General features: G+C 38.5%; 1 protein-coding gene across 1 annotated transcript in view; it reads left to right on the plus strand.

Moving 5' to 3' along the window:
* The window catches only part of LOC117552933 (androgen receptor-like), a 35,830-nt gene that overhangs the window by 3,730 nt on the left and 6,060 nt on the right, over positions 1 to 26,040 (plus strand). The window contains 7 exon segments of the mRNA XM_034226640.1: positions 8,595 to 8,746; positions 8,857 to 8,976; positions 15,065 to 15,343; positions 18,812 to 18,956; positions 24,160 to 24,226; positions 24,228 to 24,291; positions 24,381 to 24,532. Coding sequence (XP_034082531.1) covers positions 8,595 to 8,746; positions 8,857 to 8,976; positions 15,065 to 15,343; positions 18,812 to 18,956; positions 24,160 to 24,226; positions 24,228 to 24,291; positions 24,381 to 24,532 — 979 coding nt within the window.

Genomic DNA, 26,040 nt, shown 5'->3' on the forward strand with positions numbered 1-26,040 from the left:
TATTTTAAAAAAACACATATAAATATAAAAATGTAATGTTCAACTAGTATTAAAAGCCAGTGCAAAGAGGTGAGTTTTTAGCTGAGATTTAAAAATAATATTAAAAAAAACATTAATACAAAATAAGACAAATATAAACATAGAACAATATTAACATTATACAAGTGTGCAAAGTAATTGCAGTTTTCTAACATTTTAAATGCAGTGATGTAGTGTTAGTATGTGCAAATCGTAAATAACTAACTTAATTAACTGTTAAATGTTCTTTTATGGTTTGAATCAGTTTTCAAATGCCTCCTTATTGGAACGTTTATAAACAAAATCAATGCATCAATAAAGCAGTATGTTAAATGCAAAAATAAATAAAAGTTGAGCACTGACGGGGGATATTTTGTATTGTTTTTATCTGTTTTAAGTCCTATATTCATGTTGCATTGTTGGAGGAGCCTGGGACTTAAGTTTTTCATTGCCATATCCACACTGTAGCTGTTCATATGACAATAAAGCCTTGAATCTAGAATATTTTATATCTCTGACTTTTTTAGAAGAATATTTGCAGTTTTTTTTGCATACTGCAGTTTTTCATGTGTACCAGTAGTCTGATACAATATGTACAGTTTGAAAGGGTGTTAAAAGAAATGTGGTGATGATTAATGTTTGTTTGTGTTAATGTAATAGCAGTTAAAACAGGACCGGTTACATTTGACCACAAACACCAAAGTAAGGGGGGGAGGGAAACGAACACAACAGGAGGGTTAAGTAAATATATCACACAGCTGGCTGAGTTCATGACATGGCCGTTTAGTTTAGTGACGCATAGCTGTCTGTCACCACATCATTGATTCCAGTCTTGGACAGATTTCATTTCCTGGAATTTTGAAACTATTTTTAGAATTTTTTTAGGATTGATTTGGATGGTCTGTGCTTTATTAAAACTGCTACACAAACAGACAGAAGTGATTCATTTTCTTTTTAACCAGTTTGAAGACTAACAGGGGCAAAGAGCAGAGTGAGAAGGGGTGTGTGTACGCTCCTATCCTCTGTGTGTGAAGTCAGGTGAATAGAGTGGCGAAGTCCCTCCCCTTCCGGTGGACCTCCATGGGACCTTATTTCGGAAAAATGATGTATTGAAGTCAATGGAGAGAGAAAGATTATCTTTCGATCCCCTTTGAATTGTGCCACAAATTACACACATGATGTTTGTCAATTTAAAAGATAATTTTGCCAGTAAAAAAAAGGCCTCTCAGCTCTGAACTCCCTGCCTGAAGATCTGAATCAGAGAAATATTTTCCTCAAACATTTTCTTCTTAACCCTTTCATTGTCCAACAAATATGTATTTTCTTTTTTGGCAAATGCTGTCAATCTGATATTCTTTTCTTTTGATTATTTACGGTGAAAAGCAAACATCAATACTGATATATTTAATTAAATGTACAGCAAAATAACATTACATTGATCATACAGACAACAGTTTATAATGAATAGACTATGCATCAATGTCAATATTCCATCTTTGAAAAATAAACGTTGACCATTAAAGGACCTTTCCACTGAATGGTAGAACATTATTTGAAAAATTGAAAGTGTAACAGAATAGAACATATTTTCAAAATGCTGATTCTAACTTCCACCAGATATTAAAGCTCAAAATGGTCTCAAGTTTCTTAGTATTTCAAACACACTGTTATACTGCCAACCCTTTTTCTTGTTATCTTTTTTGCCCATTTTGTTTTGGGCTTTAAATGTCGGATCTGAAATATTTAATACAATTTTGACTGGTTTGGTGTAAAGCAGTTATTGCACTCCATATGGTTCATAATTATGAAGTGAATTAAAATAATGCTGTTGCATAGAAGAACACACAGAAGTGGTAGCACTACTCTGCTGCTTTGATAAAATACCATTAAATTAGATTTGACTGACTTTTACAGTTTACACAAAATGGTTCAGTCTAGAATAGAAAACATGTATCTGTTTCTCTCTGTTTTTCACATGCTTATCCTCACATGTACATCTGTAATTACAGTGCTGGTATAGATTAATTTTCACACTTTTCCTGCCTTTGATGAAACCCCCTGATTAAATTATGCATTTAATTTTGATCAACACTAAAAGACATGTCTGTGTAGTGCTATAGCACACTGCATCCTCTGGACTGGACTCAAGTATTTTAGGCCTTCCCTTCCCACGCTGACTTTGCTGAATTTTACCATAACCATTCTATCAGGCTATATCAAAAATAACTCAAGTCAGTAAAAATGTTTTGCTACCGTATTCTGGCATAAGCCTCTCAATGTTGCCAACAGATCTTCACATGCAGATCTTCTAAATTGTTATGGTGATGGATCCCAGACCACAAACACATCTGATCGCACAACACACTCTCTAGTCTGAATCAGATCTCCATTGTTTTATAATACTGTAGGGGCAGAAACTGCAAGAGCTAAACCAGGCAAAATAATTATTCATTTTGTAACATCAGTTGCTTCATTTATCCAAATCGTTTTGGCCTAATGTTCTCCGTCAGCGGGACACAGTGGAGCTTCACCCCTTGACTCTATGTCGGCGAACATTGATATCTGAGTGGCACGTCACTGAGGGAACGTTCTGTCTGAACCTTTTCCATTCTCTCTGTGTTCAAGGCTGAAGATGTGCTCCCCCCCATCCTCCCGTACACCCTGTTGGCTGCTGTGTTGCTGCTGAAATGTTTCCCCTCTCACAACCACACTCTGTTTCGCTTTCCATCACTAAGCAACAGGGTTCTGGGGGTAGATTTTGTATTTAATACATGAAAAGCAGAGGTAGGAGAAGTACTCAGATCTTGTACTTGGGTAGAAGTACCAAAGTTTAGGAATACTCTGTTACAAGTAAAAGTCCTGCATTCAAAATGTTACTCAAGTAAAAGTACAAAAGTATTATCATCAAAGTATACTTAAAGTACCAAAGTAAAAGTAGTCATTGTGCAGATTGGTCCATTTCAGAATAATATGATATGTTTTATAATTATTGATCATTAAAGTGTTATCAAAGCTGGTAAAGGTGCAGCTAGTTTTAAAGGTCCCATGTCATGCTTTTCCGGTTATTACCCGTCCCCTTGTGTGTTATGTAGCTCTTTCTGCATGTAAACGGTCTGCAGAGTCACAAACCCTCAAAGTACACCCTGTAGCGAGTAAAACTCTAACACAGAGAAGACCTGTCTATGCTGCCCCAGAACGCCTCGTTGGAGATTTCTCTTTCTCCATTGTTTTCTTCCTGGGTTCAGTGACGTGCCCATAACTAAAATGGACCAATCCGTGGAGCTCCTCACACACACACACACACACTCTCTCAGCGGCAAAACTGTGATGCGCTGGGGGAAATGAACCCAGCTCACACTGTCCGCTCCTCGCAGCAGCGAGCCGCGCAACGTCCCGCCAACACGGTACCCAGACCCCACGCAGCATTCTCATCTGTTTGTCATTACTGGTGTAATTTTCTGGTTGCTAACAAACGCCATTGTAACACATAATCACTGATGTTCCGCTGTAACGGTGGTAGACCATAGTGGTAAGTAGGTTCATCAGAGCACAGTGGGCTCACAGGGAGGGAAGGGGGGGGGGGGGGTAGGAGCTCCAACAAGCCATTTAGGACAGAGAGTGAATACACATACTATACAGAGATGCTGTATGAGAAACCAATGTGAGTTTGGAAAATTGCACAATATAAATCAATTTTAGTAGACCTCAACAATGGAATTATGATCAGTAGAAATGGCCATGTCATGGGACCTTTAATGACTGTGTATACTGCAGGGTAGCTTTTGAATTTACTCAGGTGTAACTAAAGTCTGATTTAAGTGTTGATTATATTTCACATCATTAAACAGAATATGTAAAGTAACTAAAGGTATTAAATACATGTAGGGGAGTAAAAGTACACGATTAACCTCTGAATTATGAGTAGGAGGACAAAGTAGTGTAAAATGGAAATACTCAAATAAAGTACAAATCTCTCAAAATGTTACTTTAGTAAAGTACTTGAGTAAATGCACTTAGTTACTTCCCACCTCTGATGAAAAGTAATTACTGTATGGACATGAGCTTTTTCCTAAAACATGCTATTAGCTTTAGTAGATAATCTAGACAGAATACACAAAAATAAAATACCTAACCAAAATGAATAATTAAATTGACATTCAAGCTGGGGAACATTGACAGTGGTTATCTAATGAAAATACATTATCCAGAGTGCTACAGCAATTAGTCCAAAAACAAAAAAAGGAGTCAGTATTTGTGCATATCTGGTTCCCTCGTCTTGACGTCAATGGGTTTTCTGAATGGGTTTTTGGTTAGATGGTTAGAATAAGTTATTAGGTTAACACAAGACTTATTTATGTTGTGTTTTACCATTTGATTTATGGCAGTAAATACCCTACAAGTAAATACCCTACAAGTGTATTATTATGTGTTTTTAGTCACTTAATGAAAATACAGATATTTTCTGGGACAACCACTGACACGCAATCGTTTTTTTTGTAAAAGAGTTCAATATTTCACAGGAGTCACAAAAATATGTTTGCTGATTGGCTGTGGGTACTCTGGCCGAGTAACATTTTAAAAACTACCAACCTTAAAGAGGCTCTATTATGCTTTTGGGGGTTTTCCCTTTCCTGTGGTGTGTTGGTGTGCATGTAAATGGTCTGCAAATTCAAAAATCCCAAATTTCCCTCCAGAGGGAGTTTCTCTCCCACACACTGCCTGAAACACCTCCATTAGACTCCTCTGTTTACTTCCGCAACATAATGACATCACTATGTATCACTGGCGCTTCTATTGCCTAGCCCTCCAACACATTGTATGTGATACGCTTATGGGCGGGACATCTCTAAGCGGTTGACCGATCAAAACAGAGTCGGCCAGCTAACCAATCAGAGCAGACTGGGCTCTGGTTTCAGACAGAGGGTGAAAAGAGGTGCTGCAGCACAGGCAGTATGAGAAAAATAAAGAGCTTTTTGAACATTAAAGCATGGAGACATGTCCCAGCAGAGAAACCAAATACAATAACGTTATAAAACCTGAAAATGTGCAAAACAGGGTCCCTTTAAGTTTGTCTGCAATGCACAGATTGCATGTCAGTGTAAGCAGTACTTCACTCCTCCCCTGAGGTAATGCGGTGTAAACTTCATCCTATCAAATACTGTGACAGAACACTTCTCCTCCCTTATTACATGGCTTAGTTGAATACTCGATTCTGATTGGTCAATTCAGAACACATGACACGTTGTTAATACCGAACAGACAGACCGCTGTCAAGGACTTATTGACCGTTGTTAAGGACGCTCACATCTTCAGAAAGAAGTCCGGTCGATTTAACTGTATACCGTTTCGAACTGGGACATGAAAAACAGCGCAGAAGTAACGGGGCATAAACCCTCCTTTTTACGCAGCGGTCCAGACATAGACATCAAACGGCGACACATATTCAGTTGCCAGTTACTTTGGCATTAGGGCAGGGATATCTAGATACTTTCCAAGGTTTGACATAATTAATTGTGCTACTTTTAAAGCAAGGAGCGATGTTTTCAAATCTGTAATCAAAAAGCTCCTCAAAAACGCAAGCAGTTCCTACCGTTGGCTTTTCAAACTGAAGACAAGAGACTCTCTAACTGTTTTTCAAATGTAACAGTTTGAAAAGCAAGCAAACTGTCTGATTGTCTTTAGTTTTCCGCTGTCGTGTGATAGCAACATGGAGGATTTTAACATTAATTTTAATATATTTGGAGAGCACAGTAATTTGGAGTAATGGTTAGTGGCTGATGAGTCCCCAGTGAAGAAAATAAAAAGACAAGAGGGACAAGAAAGCAGCGGAGAAGTAACGGGCAGAAACCCTCCTTTTTACGCAGCGGTCCAGACATAGACATCAAACGGCGACACATATTCAGTGTGCAGTTCCTTTGGCATTAGGGCAGGGATATCTAGATACTTTCCAAGGTTTGACTTAATGAATTGTGCTACTTTTAAAGCAAGCGGCGATGTTTTCAAATCTGTAATCAAAAAGCTCCTCAAAAACGCTATCGAAGCACTTCCTGCCGTTGCTACGTTAGTTCAAACAGTAACAACGGACTATTTTTCTTAGCGGATGCATGTCAATTTAAATCAATACAACTCTTTTTTAAATCAATAAATAATTTTCTAAATCCATAAAAGCATTTCAATTAATATTGGGATTCATAATGTTACTTTGTTGAGAATGTGGCCATGTAATAAGCGGGATAATGTGCAGCAACTTGGTCATTATGGGGAAAATAACACCTTCATGCCGATCTAGATCCCTCCGCTTCGCGTCGGGCTCCTGATCAGCCTGTCGGTGTTCTTTTAAGCAATCATACACGAGAGGCCGTTCTTTAACGTCATTATTGGTACGACAGTACTGCGGCAGGACCGAGGCGCTTGCGCCGAGGTCCGTACGCCTGTACTGGACAACTGCAAGCAGTTTGCTTTTCAGGCCAAGGGTATACCGTTTTTCTCAGACGCGGAGGGATACTGACTTGTTGTGAAAAGGCACGTTCTATTTGACCGTTCTTTGATCGTGGAATCAAACACGCCTATTGACCAATCAGAGAGCTTGCTCACACCTATGTGTTATAGAATTCCCCATAATGACCGCGTTGCTGCACATTATCCCTTACTTATTTTAGCGGCGGTGACGTCATGTTGTGAAATTTACAACCCAACTGACGCTTTTTACTCCTGGCAAAAGCCTTTTGATCTAAAAACCATAAAAAGTATTTGATCATTTGTGAAGATTATCTTGCTGAACAAAACCTGAGAGGGTCATGAACTGTTTTATACCACAGAGTTTACTCTCTAGGATAATAAGAAATCCAATGGAAAAAAAAATCTGATTGGGATTTTTGTCAAGGGAATTTTGGGTTGACCGACAAAATAAGTAAGGGATAATGTGCAGCAACGTGGTCATTATGGGGAAAAGAACACCGACAGGCTGATCAGGAGCCCGACGCGAAGCGGAGGGATCTAGATCGGCATGAAGGTATAACGGTATACAGTTAAATCGACCGGACTTCTTTCTGAAGATGTGAGCGTCCTTAACAACGGTCAATAAGTCCTTGACAGCAGTCTGTCTGTTCGGTATTAACAACGTGTCACGTGTTCTGAATTGACCAATCAGAATCGAGTATTCAACTAAGCCATGTAATAACTAATATTCTATAACACATAGGTGTGAGCAAGCTCTCTGATTGGTCAATAGGCGTGTTTGATTCCACGATCAAAGAACGGTCAAATAGAACGTGCCTTTTCACAACAAGTCAGTATCCCTCCGCGTCTGAGAAAAACGGTATACCCTTGGCCTGAAAAGGAAACTGCTTGCAGTACGCCTGTACTCCAGTACAGGCGTACGGACCTCGGCGCAAGCGCCTCGGTCCTGCCGCAGTACTGTCGTACCAATAATGACGTTAAAGAACGGCCTCTCGTGTATGATTGCTTAAATATCATCCCACTCTATAAACGGATATTATACCATAGGGCAGTGTTTCTCAAACTTTTTCATACCAAGGACCACCTAACTCCCCAAATATCCAAAACAAAAGGCCTGCTTACCACTCCAACAGTATATAACAAATGACAGCCTAATAATGACAGTTTAACCTTCTCTATATCGCCTCGTTCACACATTAAATCAACAATACAAATACAACTACAGATTATATAAGCATTTTGTTCAAATACGATTTAAAATGCTCACAGGTTTTACACCTCTTATGAAATGTAGACTACATTTATTACGCAGTTTATGTCCAACAGACTCACAGATCGTTGGCTACTGAGAGAAATGCAAAATACACCGCATGTAGTACGACACAAACCTCAGCTGTGGATTTTCAAAACAAAATACAGTAGAACTATGGTTGCAGGCCCAAGTTTAACTCTCTGAGGTCAAAGCCAATTTTTCACATGTTAGGCTCGCCTGGGCTTTTTTTTGTAAAATTTGCTATTAAAACATGAACCTTGGTGACCATCGGGCTGGCCTGCATGGTCTGCCTACAAAACTAAAATAAAAAAATGTTTATGCAGCCCCAACAACAGCCTCTGATCATCAACAGACTTCATGCAATGCTTCATTGGATCCATATATTAGATATATAATCTCTATCTAACTCCTAACACATCTAAATCTACTTCCAGCATGGATAAATGTTCATAAAAGACATCCATTGTTTGTTTTATACGCTTCTTGAAATCTAAAAGAAAACACATCGTTTTTCTAGAACAGATTACAAATCGCAAATGTGTGATGAAGGTGTGGCGCTGGGCTATATAATGCCCGCTCCATTGCGGAGATATTCCCGCGAGAGTGCGGGAACATTTAAATGTATTTATTTATTTAAAATGTTAAATTTTACCAATATTCTCACGGACTACTAGGGTGCGCTCACGGACCACCAGTGGTCCGCGGACCACACTTTGAGAAACACTGCAGGGTACAACATGTCAGGCATAAACACAGGATGAGCAAGTTGTTGTTTATCACACACAAGTGTCTTGTAGTTGTGTTCATGGTTTATTAAAGTCATGTTTCATATGTTTGACTGCAGGGTTGAGCCTGGCAGAGAGCACATGTTCCCCATGGAGTTCTTCTTCCCGCCACAGAGGACGTGCCTCATCTGTTCAGACGAGGCCTCTGGCTGCCATTACGGTGCGCTCACCTGTGGAAGCTGCAAGGTGTTCTTCAAAAGAGCAGCAGAAGGTAAAACCCAAACACCGATGTTTTCAACCTGTTGCATTTTATTTCAACTTTCAACTTATTTCAACCTTCAACAGAATATTTACCAGCATCCTCTGTTTTCTCTGTCCAAGTAGGCAAACATAAATACCTGTGCGCCAGCAAAAACGACTGCACCATTGATAAGCTCAGAAGGAAGAACTGTCCGTCCTGTCGGCTGAGGAAGTGTTTCGAGGCTGGGATGACTCTCGGAGGTAGGATAGAGACACATACTAAAATCAGCTTTTATTTTATTGCAGTTATTTTAACATTGACATTTTTATTTGTATTACCTGGTAATAGTCACTTCAGAAATAGGATGTGTTCCAGACGAATGTGCATTTAAAACTCATTCACATCTCTGCAGTACGATAAACTCTGTGCACTACTGTATGAACAAATCACACTCTGGAGAAAGTCCTCGAAGTGAAACTAGTAATGGCTTCCCCAGACAGAGTACTTTATTCACTCTTCACTGCACATCGTCACTGGATCTCTTCAATTGCAGCATCATCACAATAGGGGGTGTTACTGATAATCAAGCCCCTGACTGAGCTGCCATGCAATTTAGACATCTTCCATTCACTTCTCCTTACTGTCACCCACTGTTTGTCAGTCTTTAAAGATTGACATGTAGTGGACTAATTTGAGTCTTGGGTTCAATTTTCACTCTCTTCCATTTTTCTCATTCTGTGGACGGTGGAAATTGTACTGGAAGCAAAAAGCTGACATGAGACATGTGAATTAAAGCAGCAGACATGCTGGTAATTTTGCCGCCAGCCACCGTCAAACCCATGGAGGGAAAGTGTGTTCTAATGATGCGGGGAAAAAAGCACACCTTTTCTAGTTGTGCCTAAGAAGAGCCTCTTTCACTCATGTTCTCATCTTGGACATGTAATTTACTTGCGGCATTTCACAGGAAAAATGTACCACAATCATTTTCAGAAGTGGTGTCAGACGTATTATACATTTGGTCTATTATCCCAGTAGGTTTTCACTCAAAATACTGAAATTAAAGGAAGTTTCTAGTTCAAATAATTTCACTTTTATTGACTTATTACACATTTGCTTATGTATTAGAAGATATATAAATTAAATGATAAATAAATATTATCTTTGACATTTGTTTTACTCTTTGTATTTCAGAAGGTCTGTCGCGAAGCAATGAAATCGTCTGATTCTTGTGTTTGGCATCTGTTCAAGACTTGAAGTTATTATAAATTGCTCAAAGCTTCACATTTTATAATTAGAATTCCATATTTCTCCTGAAATGTTAATTACATCCACAAATAGAAGCCAAGTAGTGAGGCTGCCATTGCCTTACCATGATCGCTCAGTCATTTAGCAGAAACCTGAAGAGGCCCGCTGCACATCTGCACTTAATGCAGAAATATCTCGAAGATGTTATCATACTAAAAAACCTTTTTTCAATTTTTTACATCAACCCTGTCTTACACAATGGTTCCAAATTGTGTTCCCAACCCAGAGTCTACCCATCGTGAGACATCGTCCTAAGCTGCTAGAGCTTCTGTTTCAGCAGCACCCGGGGAGGGTTAATGATTTACTCAAGCTGCTATTCTTCCAGAGCCTCCTAATGGAAAAAGCAGTAAGTGATGTGGGACGGTCCTGGCACCACGCCACTGTCAGTCAAAATATATAACTTATTATAAAAAAAATGATTTCATGTGGCAATGAGGAGTTTTTCATGAAATGGAGACTGAATGTCTAATGCTTTTTAAGCCTGTGCCCAGTCGATCTTTTTATGGGGACCTGGTTTTAAAAAAACGTTTGTGATGAGCAAGCTTTATTTTGATTTGATTTTGCACATTTAAAAGTTACAGAAACAGTTCACATTAATATACATTGTTTAGCAAGCTAGAGCTACACAGCTGCACAAAACCACAAAATATATGGCTGTTCAACCTCTAAAAAAAAAAAAAAGATTAATGAAAAATAACCTGTAATATAGGGTTTTAGCTCATATGAACCTAATGCAACAGGCCTTACAATAGTTTGGCCTGTTTGTAGCTACCTGCATGTTTATTGCTGTTCTGAGTTTGTATCTTCATGGTTTATTGCACTTATAACTGGATACAAAAATAACATCAGTCAGTGTGATATTAGTGTACAAATGTTTTTATGTAGTAATAATGGGGAGAGCTTGTTGAATATAAAGTGTAACCATAGAGTATTATCCTTATACTCATATGACATTTTTAATAAAGATTTAAAGGGATATTGTAAGAATTCTACTTTAAAAACCATATACAGATTAGTGGTTTTATGCATATTTCTTTAAATAATAATAGCAATAACTCAGGGCTGGGACAATTCAATATCAACTGTCCTAGTTAACTTATTTTGTTATTGTTTAGTGCTATGTTGAATAAAGAACCGTAATTAAGACTTAATGGCCCTAGATTTCCAAAAATATGTCACTGGAGAAACAAGGGTTTTGCATTTTTCAGAGAAACTACAATTATTGGTTCCAAGTAAATATTCTTGCATTTCATATTTACTTTGAGGTGAAAATTCAACAAATAACCTATCCTTGAAGTCGGCATTAAAAGTATTTGCATTAATATAACCACCACATTAAGAAAAGAGAGATCATTTATGAACAATGAAGTGACAGGTGACTCTCTCTCCAGCCTCTCTGCTCCTCACACCCAGAAACACTCCTCACATCTGTGCTAATGATGTAATGACAGTGACAACCTGGACACCAAAGTGAGAGTAAAGTGGGATCTGCAGAGGCACATATTACAAAGGCGTCTCAAGAAGTGAGGAAAAAAATACTAAACTGACTGTCGAGACAATCAAGTCTCTCCTGGCACCTAAAAAGAAGGTTAGGATAAAGATGGTGATTATAATGGTGATGAGACGGGTAATGACATATCGGGAACGAGGCCAAAAATGTGAGAGTATAGAGAAAAAAAATTTCATTCAATTTCAAACGTGTGATTTGATTGAAAATGGGCTTATTATGGATGTTTCTGCAGCGTATTCACTGGAGGTCAGTGTTTGGTGGAAACCATCAAAGATACTAAGGCCACAGTGGACATTACCTTTGAATTCATTTGTCTGAATGTAATTTGTGATTGCAACAAATGCCGTGCTTGAATCGTTTGAATGTCAATCTCCCGTTTGTATTGGCTTCAACTCAAGCCTGGGGATTTTAAGGTGATCTCAACCCAATATATTTACTCTGCACTCTACAAAGATCAGGAACCTGTCTGTGTCACAGTTAAGAATCTCAGGCAGGAGTTTTTAATTAACCATTTTTATTTCAAATGTTTGTCGGTGGCTCAGACTTGGAAAATGTGAGACTTGCCAATTATCTTTCATACATAATCTGCAATTGTCTTTCAACCCGGCTGTTTATGAGAAATACTTAAGTTGTTTCTATAACTGGCAATATTTGATATGTATCCAACTGAACTGCAAAGCCAGGCTGCAGTTTTAATGAAACATTCTCTACACAGAAGCTGTGAGAGGAAAGGGCACTGCTTTTTACGGTCACTCAACGTTTATATAATTGATAAGAAATTAAGAGTGAAACTTCCTCTGGAGGAAACTTTAGATTTTAGCCTTTGCAGACCATTTACATGCACAAATATATAAAACACACGACATGAAAGGGAACACCACAGAAAGCACAATATGGCCTCTTTAAAGATGTACTATGTCTGTGGAGACTGTCACAAAGTTAAAAGCTAGTGACCAGAATACATGTTAGTTCTTCAATGCGTTGGGCAAAAAGAAAAATTTATATTTGTCTGTTACTCAATCTCTGGTAGAGCCGTAATAGTAAAAAAAAACACGCATAGTTAAAGTTGAACTGTTGGCAACTCGTATCTGTATAAAAGTGTACTCGGTACAGAGCAGATTCACCTTCCAACAAAGTAGAGCATTAGGTCTTTGAGCATACAATCATAAATATGCACAAAGAGATTTGGCTGAAGGGTCCCGTACTATGTGAGATCAACTATGGCAAACAGACGGATAACACACACACTGACCGGACACACGAGCCACCCCCCACCACTTAAAGATAATAAAACAGTTATGTGTTGGTCTTAGTTCAGACTTTTAAGAACCACATTTATGTGGGTGCTGTTCAATTATTATTTTCTGATTCAGTACCTAATGTACATGACACTCTACTCCTCTAATACCTTGCTCCCATTGCTTCCAGGAGAGACTTAAAGGTCCCCTATTATGCAAAATGCACTTTTTTATGTCTTTTATACATAAATATGTGTCCCCGGTGTGAAAGGAGACTCACAAAGTGTCAGAAAATACAACCCTCTCTCTTTTTTTCCTTACCCACATCTCTAAAAATGGGGCTACAACGGACCTGATCCAGATTTGCTGCAGTCATGACGACATTGTTAAAATATTGGCTGGCTTTACACCCACGGCCCTATCAGAAACGTCGCTATCAGAAACAATGCGCAACGTGTTTTGGACGTAATATGGTCTTTGTTTACATTAGCAAGCATCGCTAACACTCAGAGCTAACCTGTACTGGAGAGAGTATGTGTAAAAAAGCAGGATATAAAAAGGTACTGTCCTTGTGGTAAACCTGCTAGAGAAAAAGCATTTGAGCTCCATACTGTTTCAGAAGTAATCCTTGATTAGGTTTGGAACATCATATGGCGTTTCATCACGGCAGCTTTTTCTACGTAATATTAAGTTTGGCTGTTTTTCTGCTGTAACAACGTACATTTCCCCTCTGTGGGACTAATAAAGGTATTCTGATTTAGCTGAGAATCTGGGTAGAATTCTCCTGCACAAACATGCATGAGCTCTCATCTCTTTTTTTTTTTTAAGCTACAGACCCAGAATCAGCACTTCTCTAGGGCTGAAATAGAGGGGTATGGTGCATGGCTAGAATAGGTGATCTGTTTTGTATTTTGAGCAAAACACCTATAATATATGACTAAAAGTAGTATAATAGGAGACCTTAATTTAACAGTGAAATGAAGGTGTTGACATGATGGTGCACAATGAAGTTTTAAAATGTGAACAGACGTTTTGACCCCATCGTGTAGTTATCAGCGTAGTCCAGAACTGCTCACTATGTAAGGGATAATGTACAACACGTACTGTGATACGTACTCAAGGTGGTAGCAATGAAATAAACTGTCAGCCTCAGAGAGAACCGTTTAAGAGTTAGACAGTAATGATGTTATACGTTTACAGAGATATTGGCATAATCCAATGGTTTAACCAAAATATGTAAACACCAATGGTTTGTGGGTTCTAACATTGAGCAGCTTCCTTAAGACTGATCGCATTTGTGGGGTTATAAATGACAGATTTATCATTACTCAAGGGAGCAGCAGATTTGTTTCAGTATTTGGCATTTGTTATCTCTTGATACCTATTTGCTCTGCAGTGCATAAGGAATACAAATGTAATGTTAATATGCATGATTATGGAGATGAATGGTTCAAGAACAAAACAGTATTTTTAAAACTGCAAAACCTCCCTGGGCGACGATGTAATAAGAGGGGCTAATTTCCAAGTATACATCAACAGCGAGCTCTCATTCATGAGCACAGGCCTTTCCTCCAGATGAGACTCATCTGTTCAGAGAGTTCTCTTTGAAATGGAATATGATTCAATATGTTTGACGGTATTAGTATATCAGTCTGGCTATTGTTGGGTCAAATTGATATTTCTCTTGAAGGTTACTTAAAACCCGCAGATGCATTATGAGACATTTCCAACAGATGATTGGAAAGTGGAATTACATGAAACCTCAGCACAGTATTTTTAGCTGCAGCGTTTCCTATGTTCAACGGACAAAATAACTACTCAAAATATGTATACTGTATATTTACATTGTGTTTTTCAGCAATGAGAACCAGCTGAGAAGAAGTACTTTGATTTTTGATTAAAAGTTCAGTGCTGATGAATATATTAATTGTACTGGTATCTATGACTGATTGTGTTTTTTTAAAAGGAAAATCCTCTGATATCAACACCAGAGTATTGGCTTGTCATTGTACAAACAACATTTTGCTGTAATTGTTCCAGTTAGGCAGTATGGATTTTTACAGTCAATGGCATAAAAAGCCATTCTGGCTTGAGGCAGTCTATACAGTTACAACAGCTGGATTTAAATTCAATAAAATATGTAATTTTGTTACATTTTCATTTGCAAAACACCTTGTGAATTGGAGTTTAAAGACCAGGTCATATTGCTTGTGAGCTAATTGTTTGACAAAGTAGCATATACCTGATAATAATAACTTAACTGTTTCTTGATCGATTTCGTGATTTTGTTTGTAGCACGTAAACTAAAGAAGATTGGACAACAGAAAAACCAAGAAGAGGATCATCCTATTCAGGAACACTCAGAGGTCATCCAGAACCCCGCTCCTACTTCAGGCCTGAGCTACAACTCCCAGATGGTCTTCCTCAACATCCTGGAGTCCATCGAACCGGAGGTGGTGAACGCAGGGCACGACTACGGGCAGCCAGACTCCGCTGCCACCCTGCTCACCAGCCTCAACGAGCTGGGAGAGAGGCAGCTGGTCAAAGTGGTCAAATGGGCAAAAGGGTTGCCAGGTAGGATGCTACTTACATTTTTTGAAACAATGTTTTTGTTAGCTTCTTAATGCTTATCTTTGTTCACCAGAACTGCAGAGTCAGGTGAAAACTCTGTGTGCCCCGCTTTAGGTACAAGTACATTTTTGATTTATTGGGCTTGGCTCATGGTGTGATTGGTCATCTATCAATTGAAGGGTCAGTGGTTCAATCCCCAGCCCCTGCAGTCAACATGTAGTATCCTTAGCAAGCTACTGAACCCCCAAATTACTCTCAGTAGAGGTTATTTTTAAGTCGCTTTGGATAAAAGCAGCTAAATGTAATGTACTGATTATATATTTTGAAGTACTTTGAGTCAGGAAATGTGTCCCTGTATAATAACAATTATTGAGTATGTTTTCGCATGGATTAATAGAACCTGATACAGTGTTGGAGGCGGTACCCCCGTTGTTGCTCAGTGGCGCATGAAGACAAAATGGCCTGACTCGAGAGCAAAATAACCAGTATCTGGGCCCATGGAGCATGCGCACTTGAGTTTTCCTTAAGCCCCGCCTCCAATCTCCTGCTCTCAGCTCAGTGAACTGAATGGATAGGGAAAATAACTCTTGATTCAGCTTTTAGACACTTATGATTTAAATAAGGGCTATAAAGGTGTCCGTACTGGGTAGTTGATTTAGTTAAAAAAAGTTTGGAGGGACCTGGGCAATTCCTGCCGGATGTCATGCTTCTATTTCCAGCTTATTGATCGAATAGTGCTCACTGGGATATTCAAAGGCTTGGATAATACTGTGTCGCTTTTTCCTAATATGTGCATGTCTATGACTTTATCTCTAACTTCCTTGCTTTCTCTGGTCTGGTCAGCTGTTCTTGAGAGTCACTGACCAACATTAGTTAGACTTAGGAGGTTAGGAATCAATTGTTTGTGTAATTTACAAGCCAACTGAAACATGTGTGTCATCTGCATAGGTATGGAAAGAGATGGTGGGCCTCCTGATGACACTGCCAAGTTGATATAATATTGAGATTTCATTTCATTTCAAACCTTTATTTATCCAGGTATATCCCATTGAGATCATTGATCTCTTTTTCAAGGGAGACCTGCTCAAGTAGGTTCCACATGAAACATAAAAAACATAAACAGAACAACAAAAGGACATCATACAGCATCATTACAGGGATTACAATTTACATAACTATCCACATGAACAGGTGCCAACAGCTTCCGATTGAGTAGCATCCAACCAAGCTTTAAAAACATTTAGTGGCACCAGATTGCTCAGTTTCCATTTCAATTGCAGACTGTTCCAAGACAGAGGCGCTGCACATCTAAAAGCTGTCTTCACTAAGACAGTCCTAGCAGTTGGCACATTTAATAAAACCACAGCATGCGATCTCAGGCAGTAGCCACTTACAATTAGCCGTGAGATCAGGGAGCAGATGTAGGATGGAAGCTTCCCTAACATGGCTTTGTATATAAAAATGTACCAGTGACTGAGCCTCCGTACAGTTAGTGAAAGCAAACCAGCCCTTGCATACAGGGTACAGTGATGGGTTAATGATTTACAGTTTGTCACAAATCTCAGTGCACTGTGATACGCAGCATCTAACTTGACCAGGCAATTGGCAGGTGCATTCATATAGATCAGATCACCATAGTCCAGCACAAGTAAAAAGGTCACAGTGACTAGCCTTTTCCTGGCCTCAAGCGAGAAACAGGACTTGTTCCTGTAGAAGAAACCTAGCCTAACCCTCAGTGTTTTAAGCAGGTTATTGACATGAAGTTTAAAAGTGAGACAATCATCAAGCCAGATACCAAGGTATTTGTAACAGGTAACCACTTCAAGTTTTATTCCTTGCGTAGTTACAATATCTACAACAGGCTCTGGTGTCTTTTTAGCTTTTGAAAATAGCATTACCTTGGTTTTCTCAACATTTAAAAGAAGCTTTAGTTCAGAGACCTGAGTCTGAATAATGTTAAAAACAGCCTGTAATTTAACAACAGCCTCCTTAATGGAGGGACCTGCACAGTACATCACGGTATCATCCGCATAAAAATGTAAGGTTGCACCATCGACATTTTCACCTAAACTATTGATGTAGATGGAGAATAAAAGTGGACCTAAAACAGAACCTTGAGGAACACCATTAGTAATGTTTAACCACTCAGAAGACAGCCCATCAAAGTGAACACATTGGGACCTTTCAGAGAGGTAGTTCACAAACCACCCTACTGCATGGCTGGACATGCCTATACTGGCTAGCCTCTGCTTTAAGATGTGATGATCGACGGTATCAAATGCTTTGGACAGGTCAATAAATAGAGCTGCACAACTCTGCTTATTATCTAAAATACTCGCCACATCATTCACCACTTTCATTGTGGCAGTGATGGTGCTGTGTTGCTTTCTGAAGCCTGACTGATGTTTAGACAGGATGTCATTTGTACATAAAAACACCTTTACCTGTTCACTCACTAGGCGTTCAAGAACCTTAGCCAGAACTGACAATTTAGAGATGGGCCTATAATTATTTAATAAAGTGGCCTCCCCTCCTTTTAGCAAAGGCAGGACATACGCTGACTTCCACAATTGTTGAATTGTGTTTGTGCTGAGGGAGAGGTTAAAAAGAGTAGTGAGAGGTGGAGCAATACAATCTGCAGCTATCTTTAAAAAGAAAGGTTCTACGTTGTCCGGGCCAGCCGGTTTCTTAGGATCTAACTTGGTTAAAGCTTCACGAACAACATCAACAGTAAAAGGGGTAAAACTAAAAGGGTTTTCCAACACACGTTTTTCAGAGTCACATACTGTAGTGTTCACAGAAGCAGAGTTAGTGACAGAATCAGATAAAAAAGTAGCGGCCCTAAAATCTATCCTTGGGGAACTCCACAAGTCGGACTGTCAAGATAAATACGTTATCGACTTATTTTACATGTGGATATGACCTTGATCCTTTCTGGTGACCTCAAAATTGCCCGTTGTGTATACTTGCGTGTTTGTGTAACTAAGAATATAATAAATATTCAAGCCAACATGATGCGATGATTAGCAGTTTCAGGAACATTCTGAATTTTTTCACATCTCAATTCCAATGTTAAACTCTTATTTAAAAGTATAGACTTTGAAAGGATGTATTTTCATCATAATGTTATTATACAATCATCATATATTAGTGGCATAAAATGCTCTTAAAATAACAATAATTGTTATTATTTCTGGTACAATATATGCTCCATCAAAAGTAGTTGTAACTAGCAAGCACACAAGTTGTCATCTAAATCGTCCAAACAGACAAAGAGCTGTCCAACAGAGACAAATAGAAGAAGGAAAACCAATTAAAAACTGTTATAGAAAAGCTAAAGTGGAGGTTATTATCAAATTTGTTTGACACTCAAGCAATATTGATTAATTACACTTTAAACTGTACAAGAGTTTGTGTCTTTTTTATAAAAAAATAACCCATACAGTATAGTATTTGAATCTTTCTCCTTAGGGTTTAGAAATCTCCATGTGGACGACCAAATGACTGTCATTCAGCATTCTTGGATGGGGGTGATGGTGTTTGCCCTGGGATGGAGGTCCTATAAGAACGTCAACGGCAGGATGCTTTACTTCGCCCCGGATCTCGTGTTCAATGAGTATGTACACGTCTGATTTATTCAATTAAATGACAGTGTCTGAATTTGTTTTATCTGGTTGTGTTTAACATGCTGCGCAACTCACCATATTAAGATATCCCCTTCAGTGAGTGAGCCTGTGCCTTCGTACCGCCACTGTGGTACACAATAGAGTTCTTCACCACTTTCTCTCCCCCATCTTCCTCTCATTTGCTTTCCTACTCATGCTCAAACACAAAGACATCTCTAGAATTTTCTAAATGTGAAGTAGAAATTGTTGCAGGCTTTTTAGGACCCTGTTCATCCAATTTCCTCCTTAGGTGTTCTTCTGTTACAGTGAGATTAAAGGGAGGAACATTAGTCTCCAGCAGTCAAACTCTCACAGCGCTGGTAAAGCTGATTCAATTCTGAATATTACTCCTGACAGACAACAGTGGTCAGGTCTGACTGAGTGTAAGTGAGGAATATTAATGGATAGCAGTCAGTCTTTAGTTTGGACTTAGTTGTAATGAATCTAAAAGGCAGACAAATATTCAGACATAATCATCAAGATGCAATTATTTTCTCTTTTTAAATGACAACTTATATAGTTACCATATGTATGACTTAGTTACCATAATGTTTGTGTAAATATACTCTAACAGAGGAGGAAGAAATAGTGTTTTTTAGTATAATTTTAGTTTTGCTGAGCTCAGTACCATCTCACTGATATGCTTATTTTGAATTAAAGGGTGATTCTAGTGATTTAGTATGGTACTCCCATAAAGTTGGCAGACGCTAAGACACAGCAGCAGAGACACAGTTCTCCTGGCTTTCAATCCTCCATCCAAACACTGAACCTCAAATGATTTCCCACAAATCCCCTATATGGTATTTTCCATGAAACCCTTCAGTCAATGGCGGCAGTGGCTCAGTCAGTAGGGGCTATTAAAGAGGGGTTTCATCCTCAAATTCTATCTCTGATCACATTATTTATGCACATGTTTGACTGAGGTACACTTAGCAATACTAAATTGTAAAAATACTATATACTACTATATAACAAGTAAAAGTACAAAGTATTGGCATCAAAATATACTTAGGTGCCACAAGTAAAATGACTCATTATGCACTATGACCCATTTCAGAATTGTATCTATTTAATAACTGGTTTATGATTATTAAGGTTTTAGAGTGTTTTTCCCACAGCTGGTTAATTTAGAGCTAATTTGAATTGCTTTGTATTATGCTGCTGGTTGTTTTAACTTTATCAAAGTCATTTAATAATTGATTAATATTTTGTATTAGTTTATAATCTAACATACGTCTCCAAACCCCAAATAACACAGATGAAATCACTGGTTATTGTGCCAGACCTTTTAAAGCTCTTTCTACATTCATTACTCTCTGTGGTCAGTATACTTAACATGCTGATGTATTCAGTGAAGTGCGCCTTTAATCATTTATTTAATCATATTTCACAAGTGTTATATTTTGCTAATCAACTAATTCCATTGCATCTTTATATTATAAATCAAGCATATTAATATAAATAAAAACGCCATTTTGCAAAAGCACTGATCACGCAGCTCTTATTGACGTATGATTATTTGCTGACTGTCGCACTAAACTCGATTTTAACAGATTATGTTGTATAATTTAATTTAGACTGAAGGTTTAACATTTATACATATTAAGAGGAATAAATAAATACAATTAAAGAAACAGAAAAGAGAATTCAAACAGTTGATGACAAATAATATTGCATCCTGACTCATACAAGCGTGTAAAAACTCAACAACATATTAACAGGTTATTGATTACTGTATACACTGATTTATGCACACTTACCTTGCTTCACACTTCTGGCCACACCCATTTCAGTGATGTCACAGCAGGTGTGTATCATCGTTGAGCTGAAAAATGTCTGTGTGTTTGCACTGGGCATACAGCGGGTGAAATACATCATGGAATCTCAAACAGATTCAAGTTGGGAGCTTGGAAACTAACAAGAAAAAGTTTCATACAAAGAAAGAAGAGAATTCATATTAAGTGAAGTGGATTAGAAGCTTAGTTATGGAGGATGGAATTAGGGCTGGCGGAGGCCATATAAATCAGAAATGTGGATAGTTGTAGGTATTTGAAAGTTGAAAGAAATTGAATGCTTTTTCATTCAACTTAAATTACAGGTGTACTTAATGTATACACCTCATATTTAGAAAATCCTATGCATACAGTTCTATGATTTACTTTAATTGTGTTTTAGTTTAAATATTATTTTTTTTCATGTGATATAGAGACATGCTGTGAGAAATTGAGTCTAGGTTTGTATACAGAAGCAGGTTGTCATACAGACAGGTTTAGCTGTCGGAGAACTTAAAGGAAATAGCTACATGAGAACTATTGATTATATCATCACTATAGATCCCTTAATTAATTCAGGTGCTACTAAAATATTTACAATTAATACAGACTGCATCTTTAATCATAGTAAATAAAATCGCGGTACCCATTTTCTAAATTGGATCTTGGAGGTTTTTCACAGAATTATCTTTAAATTAAAAAATGTTGCAAGACGAAAAGTTATTTGTCCTTTTGTAAACCCAAGCATCAGCCTTGCATGATTTGCTCATATGAACTTATCCAGAAACATTTCAAATAGTTTGCGTATACGCTGGTCTGATTTTGTTATAAAATCTATAAAACCACATGTCTGAAACTCTGCCTCCATTTCCAGAGAGATGGAGAACATTCATTTCTTTCTTCACAGCCTTACAATATGATAAAAACTCGTATTCATTGTTCATAATAAAGCAGAATCATTTCATTAGACTGAACAGAGAGAGCGCACCTTGATCACGATGTCTATTCTCGTCTTCTCCCGAGCTTATTGAAATAACTGAAGATTGTTCAGGCAAGATGAACATGAAATATCCCTTCTTATAATATTGCACTTTAATGACTAAAACACTACTGAACTTTATAGCCAATTATAGAGTAAGGCAAGGCAAGTTAAAGCAAGGCAAGGCAAGGCAAGGCAAGGCAAGGCAAGTTTATTTATATAGCACCTTTCAACACAAGGCAATTCAAAGTGCTTTACAAAAAATGAAAGACATTAAGAAAATGGCTTTAAAATCAGTCATTAAAAAGACAAGATAATAAAATAAACATTAAAAGAAAACATATAGGGATAAAAGTTACAGTGCAGTTTAAGATGTGAATAGTTCAATTAAAAGCAGCGACAAAAAGAAAAGTCTTCAGCCTGGATTTAAAAGTAGTAAGAGTTGCAGCGGACCTGCAGGTTTCTGGGAGTTTGTTCCAGATATTTGGAGCATAATAACTGAACGCTGCTTTACCATGTTTAGTTCTGACTCTGGGGACAGAAAGCTGACCAGTCCCTGAAGACCTGAGAGATCTGGATGGTTCATAATTTAGCAGGAGGTCAGAAATGTATTTTGGGCCTAAACCATTCAGTGCTTTATAAACCAGCAGCAGTATTTTGAAATCTATTCTTTGACACACAGGAAGCCAGTGTAAAGACTTCAGAACAGTGATGTGATCCACTTTCTTAGTGTTAGTGAGGACTCGAGCAGCGACGTTCTGAATCAGCTGCAGCTTTCTAATAGATGTTTTAGTGAGACCTGTAAATACACCATTACAGTAGTCCAGTCTACTGAAGATAAAAGCATGGACAAGTTTTTCCAAATCCTGCTGTGACATTAGTCTTTTAATCCTAGATATATTCTTTAGGTGATAGTAGGCTGATTTAGTAACTGTTTTAATGTGACTGTTGAAACTCAGGTCAGAGTCCATGACTACACCTAGATTTCTGGCTTTATCTGTTGTTTTGAACATTGCAGACTGAAACTCAGCGTTAACTTTTATACGTTCTGCCTTGGCTCCAAAAACCATTACCTCAGTTTTATCTTTGTTTAATTGGAGAAAGTTCTGACACATCCAGTCATTGATTTGTTCAATGCACTTACTCAGTGTTTTAACTGGAGAATAGTCTCCTGGTGAAATTGTTATGTACATTTGTGTGTCATCTGCATAGCTATGGTAACTTATTTTGTTGTTCTTCATTATCTGAGCCAGTGGTAGCATGTAGACGTTAAAGAGAAGAGGCCCCAAGATGGAGCCTTGAGGAACCCCACATGTCATATTTGTCAACTCAGATGTGTATTTACCTATAGAAACAAAGTAGTGTATGTCCTTTAAGTAGGATTCAAACCAATTTAGAACTGTTTCCGAAAGTCCCACCCAGTTTTCCAGTCGGTCTAGTAATATGCTGTGGTCAACAGTGTCAAACGCAGCACTGAGATCTAATAATACTAACACTGAAGTTCTACCACTGTCTGTGTTTAGGTGGATGTCATTGAAGACCTTTACAAGAGCAGTCTCAGTGCTGTAGTTTGGACGAAAGCCTGACTGGAACACATCAAAACAGTTATTTAAATGCAAGAAGTTACTCAACTGTTGAAAAACAACTTTTTCAATGATTTTACCTAGAAATGGGAGGTTTGATATGGGCCTGTAATTGTTCATTACTGAAGCATCTAGATTATTCTTTTTTAAGAGCGGTTTAATGACTGCAGTTTTCAGGGCCTGTGGAAAAATACCTGAGTGAAGAGATTTGTTTACTATATGAAGTAGATCTGAGGCCATGCAAGGCAAAACATTTTTGAAAAATCCTGTTAATAATAATATCAAGGCAGCAGGAGGAGGATTTCAGAAGTTGAATAATGTCCTCTAGGTTTTTATCATTAATCTGATGGAATTGTGTCATGGTGTTTGAATTGATTTTAAGTGGGCACAGGGACAACACATTTGCTGTTCCTGATGCAGAGGCACTGACTGCTTGTCTGATTTTCTGAATTTTGTCAGTGAAAAAGGAGGCAAAATCATTGCACGCCCTGGTGGATAGAAATCCAGAGGCTACTGACACTGGGGGGTTGTTAGTCTGTCGACGGTAGCAAACAAGGCACGAGTACTATATTCTAGTGTTACAGAGTTGTGTGTTTTCAACATCTTGCTCCAAATGTCAAAGATCACCCAGCAGAGATCTGTATTTTCATAAATGTTCCCATTACACCATTAAAGAGCCCACCTCTGACATTTTTACCTCTGCAGAAGTAGTCATTACAGAATAAATGTCCGAGGTGTAAGGCAATTTGTTCCTCCGCCTCTCATGTTGGAACATTTACTTTATTTCACATTTGTCACCCTGACCTTTTCACACCCGCAGGAATCGGATGCACGTTTCCAGCATGTATGAGCACTGCATACGGATGAGACATCTCTCCCAGGAGCTGCTGCTGCCTGCAGATCACTCACGAAGAGTTCCTCTGCATGAAGGCCCTGCTGCTCTTCAGCATCCGTAAGCTCTGTGTCCTGGGCATCAACATGTACCTTACCCCAAACAAATGTCAAGGTTTTAGTCTTAACCATTACTGTCTTTATCTCCAGTTCCTGTTGAGGGTCTGAAGAGTCAGAAGTACTTCGATGAGCTGCGCCTCACCTACATCAACGAGCTCGATCGCCTCATTAATTATGGGATGGCCAACAATCGTCCTCAGAGGTTCTACCAGCTCACCCGACTCCTGGACTCTCTCCAGATGGTGAGACACTGCTTTCATTCACAATATGTCATTTTTAAAGCGAACTGTCAGTTTTTTTTAATTTCAAATGTCTTGGTATGCTTGTTGTAGTTGTATATACAAAATCGTGTATATTACATGAGTCTTTATTTAATCAAATGTTTAGATTTTCTAAGATCACTTCATGTTGTTGATCGAAGTGGTCCTCATCACTTGATGCACTCTATATCTAATTGTGTAGAGTAGGGATGTTAAGATTCACCGATTCGCAGCGTCTTTGCATCGGTAAAAAAACTATTCATTCAAATAAAATCCTCTCATCCTGTCAGCACTCAGCAGAGACGATCTTTGATCTTTTGATCTTCGAACTACGGAGGCCGAGAGTCTCAGTTATGGAAGCCGAGGAGAAAGAGAAACACAGCGCACCGAAAAATACCTACAAATCAAACGTTTGGCAACACTTCGGATTTTTCAAGAAAGACGGTCAACTTGAAAAATCGCTCGCAAATTGTAAACGATGCCGTGCCGCTTTAAAGTACACAAGTTGAATCAAATCGTATTGAACTGTATCGCAACAGGGGTGAATCGTATCGCATCGCATCGCCTGGTGTTTCAAAGGTATTGTTAATGTATCGTTTCGTGGCAACGTATCGAGATGCGCATCGTATCGGCCTCAGTGATGGAGATGCACATCCCTAGTGTAGAGGTATTCTCTGCATCGTATTAATGAGGCCCTATTGTGCTTTTTTGGGTCTTCCCTTTCCTGTGTGTTATGTTTTTGTGCATGTAAATGGTCTGCCAAGGCTCAAATCCCCTGTGTTCCCTCCAGAGGGAGTTTCTATCACACCAATCTCCCCCCCTGCCTGAAACGCCTCCATTGGACTCCTTTGTTTACTTCCATTAAATAGTGACATCACTACGTAACACTTATGCTTCTATTGGCTTAGCGCTCCAACACATAGTATGCCTAAGGGGCGGGGCATCTCTCAGCAGTTGACCAATCACAACAGAGCCGACCAGCTAACCAATCAGAATGACATCACCTTGTTACACTCACTGTGCTATTGTTAGTGCTCCAGCACATTGCACGTGACATGGTAAGGGGCGGGACATCTCTAAGCGGTTGACCAATCACAACAGAGCCGGCCAGCTATCCTATCAGAGCAGACTGGGCTCGGGTTTCAGACAGAGGTTGAAAAAAGGTGCTGCAGCACAGGCAGTATGAGAGAAATAAAGAGCTTTTTGAACATTAGAGCATGGAGACATGTCACAGTAGAGGGACTAAATTGTAGTAAGGGATCATGGGACTTGTTGTCTTCACCATCATTGCATTTAGATTATCTTGGTTCAGATTTCTTCAGTTTTCATAAATCAGTAGATTTTCAATAGGAGCAGAATTTTCAAAATGTGAAAAAACTGGAGCTAAAGTCAATTCATGACAGCTTCTGGCACACATTTCACAATCAATGATCTGTGTTTGAAAATAGTTTGGAAGGGATGTTGTGTGATTTATTAGGACACTGAAAAGG

This window comes from Gymnodraco acuticeps, unplaced genomic scaffold (genome assembly GCF_902827175.1).
Source record: "Gymnodraco acuticeps unplaced genomic scaffold, fGymAcu1.1, whole genome shotgun sequence".
NCBI classification, from domain to species: Eukaryota; Metazoa; Chordata; class Actinopteri; order Perciformes; family Bathydraconidae; genus Gymnodraco; species Gymnodraco acuticeps.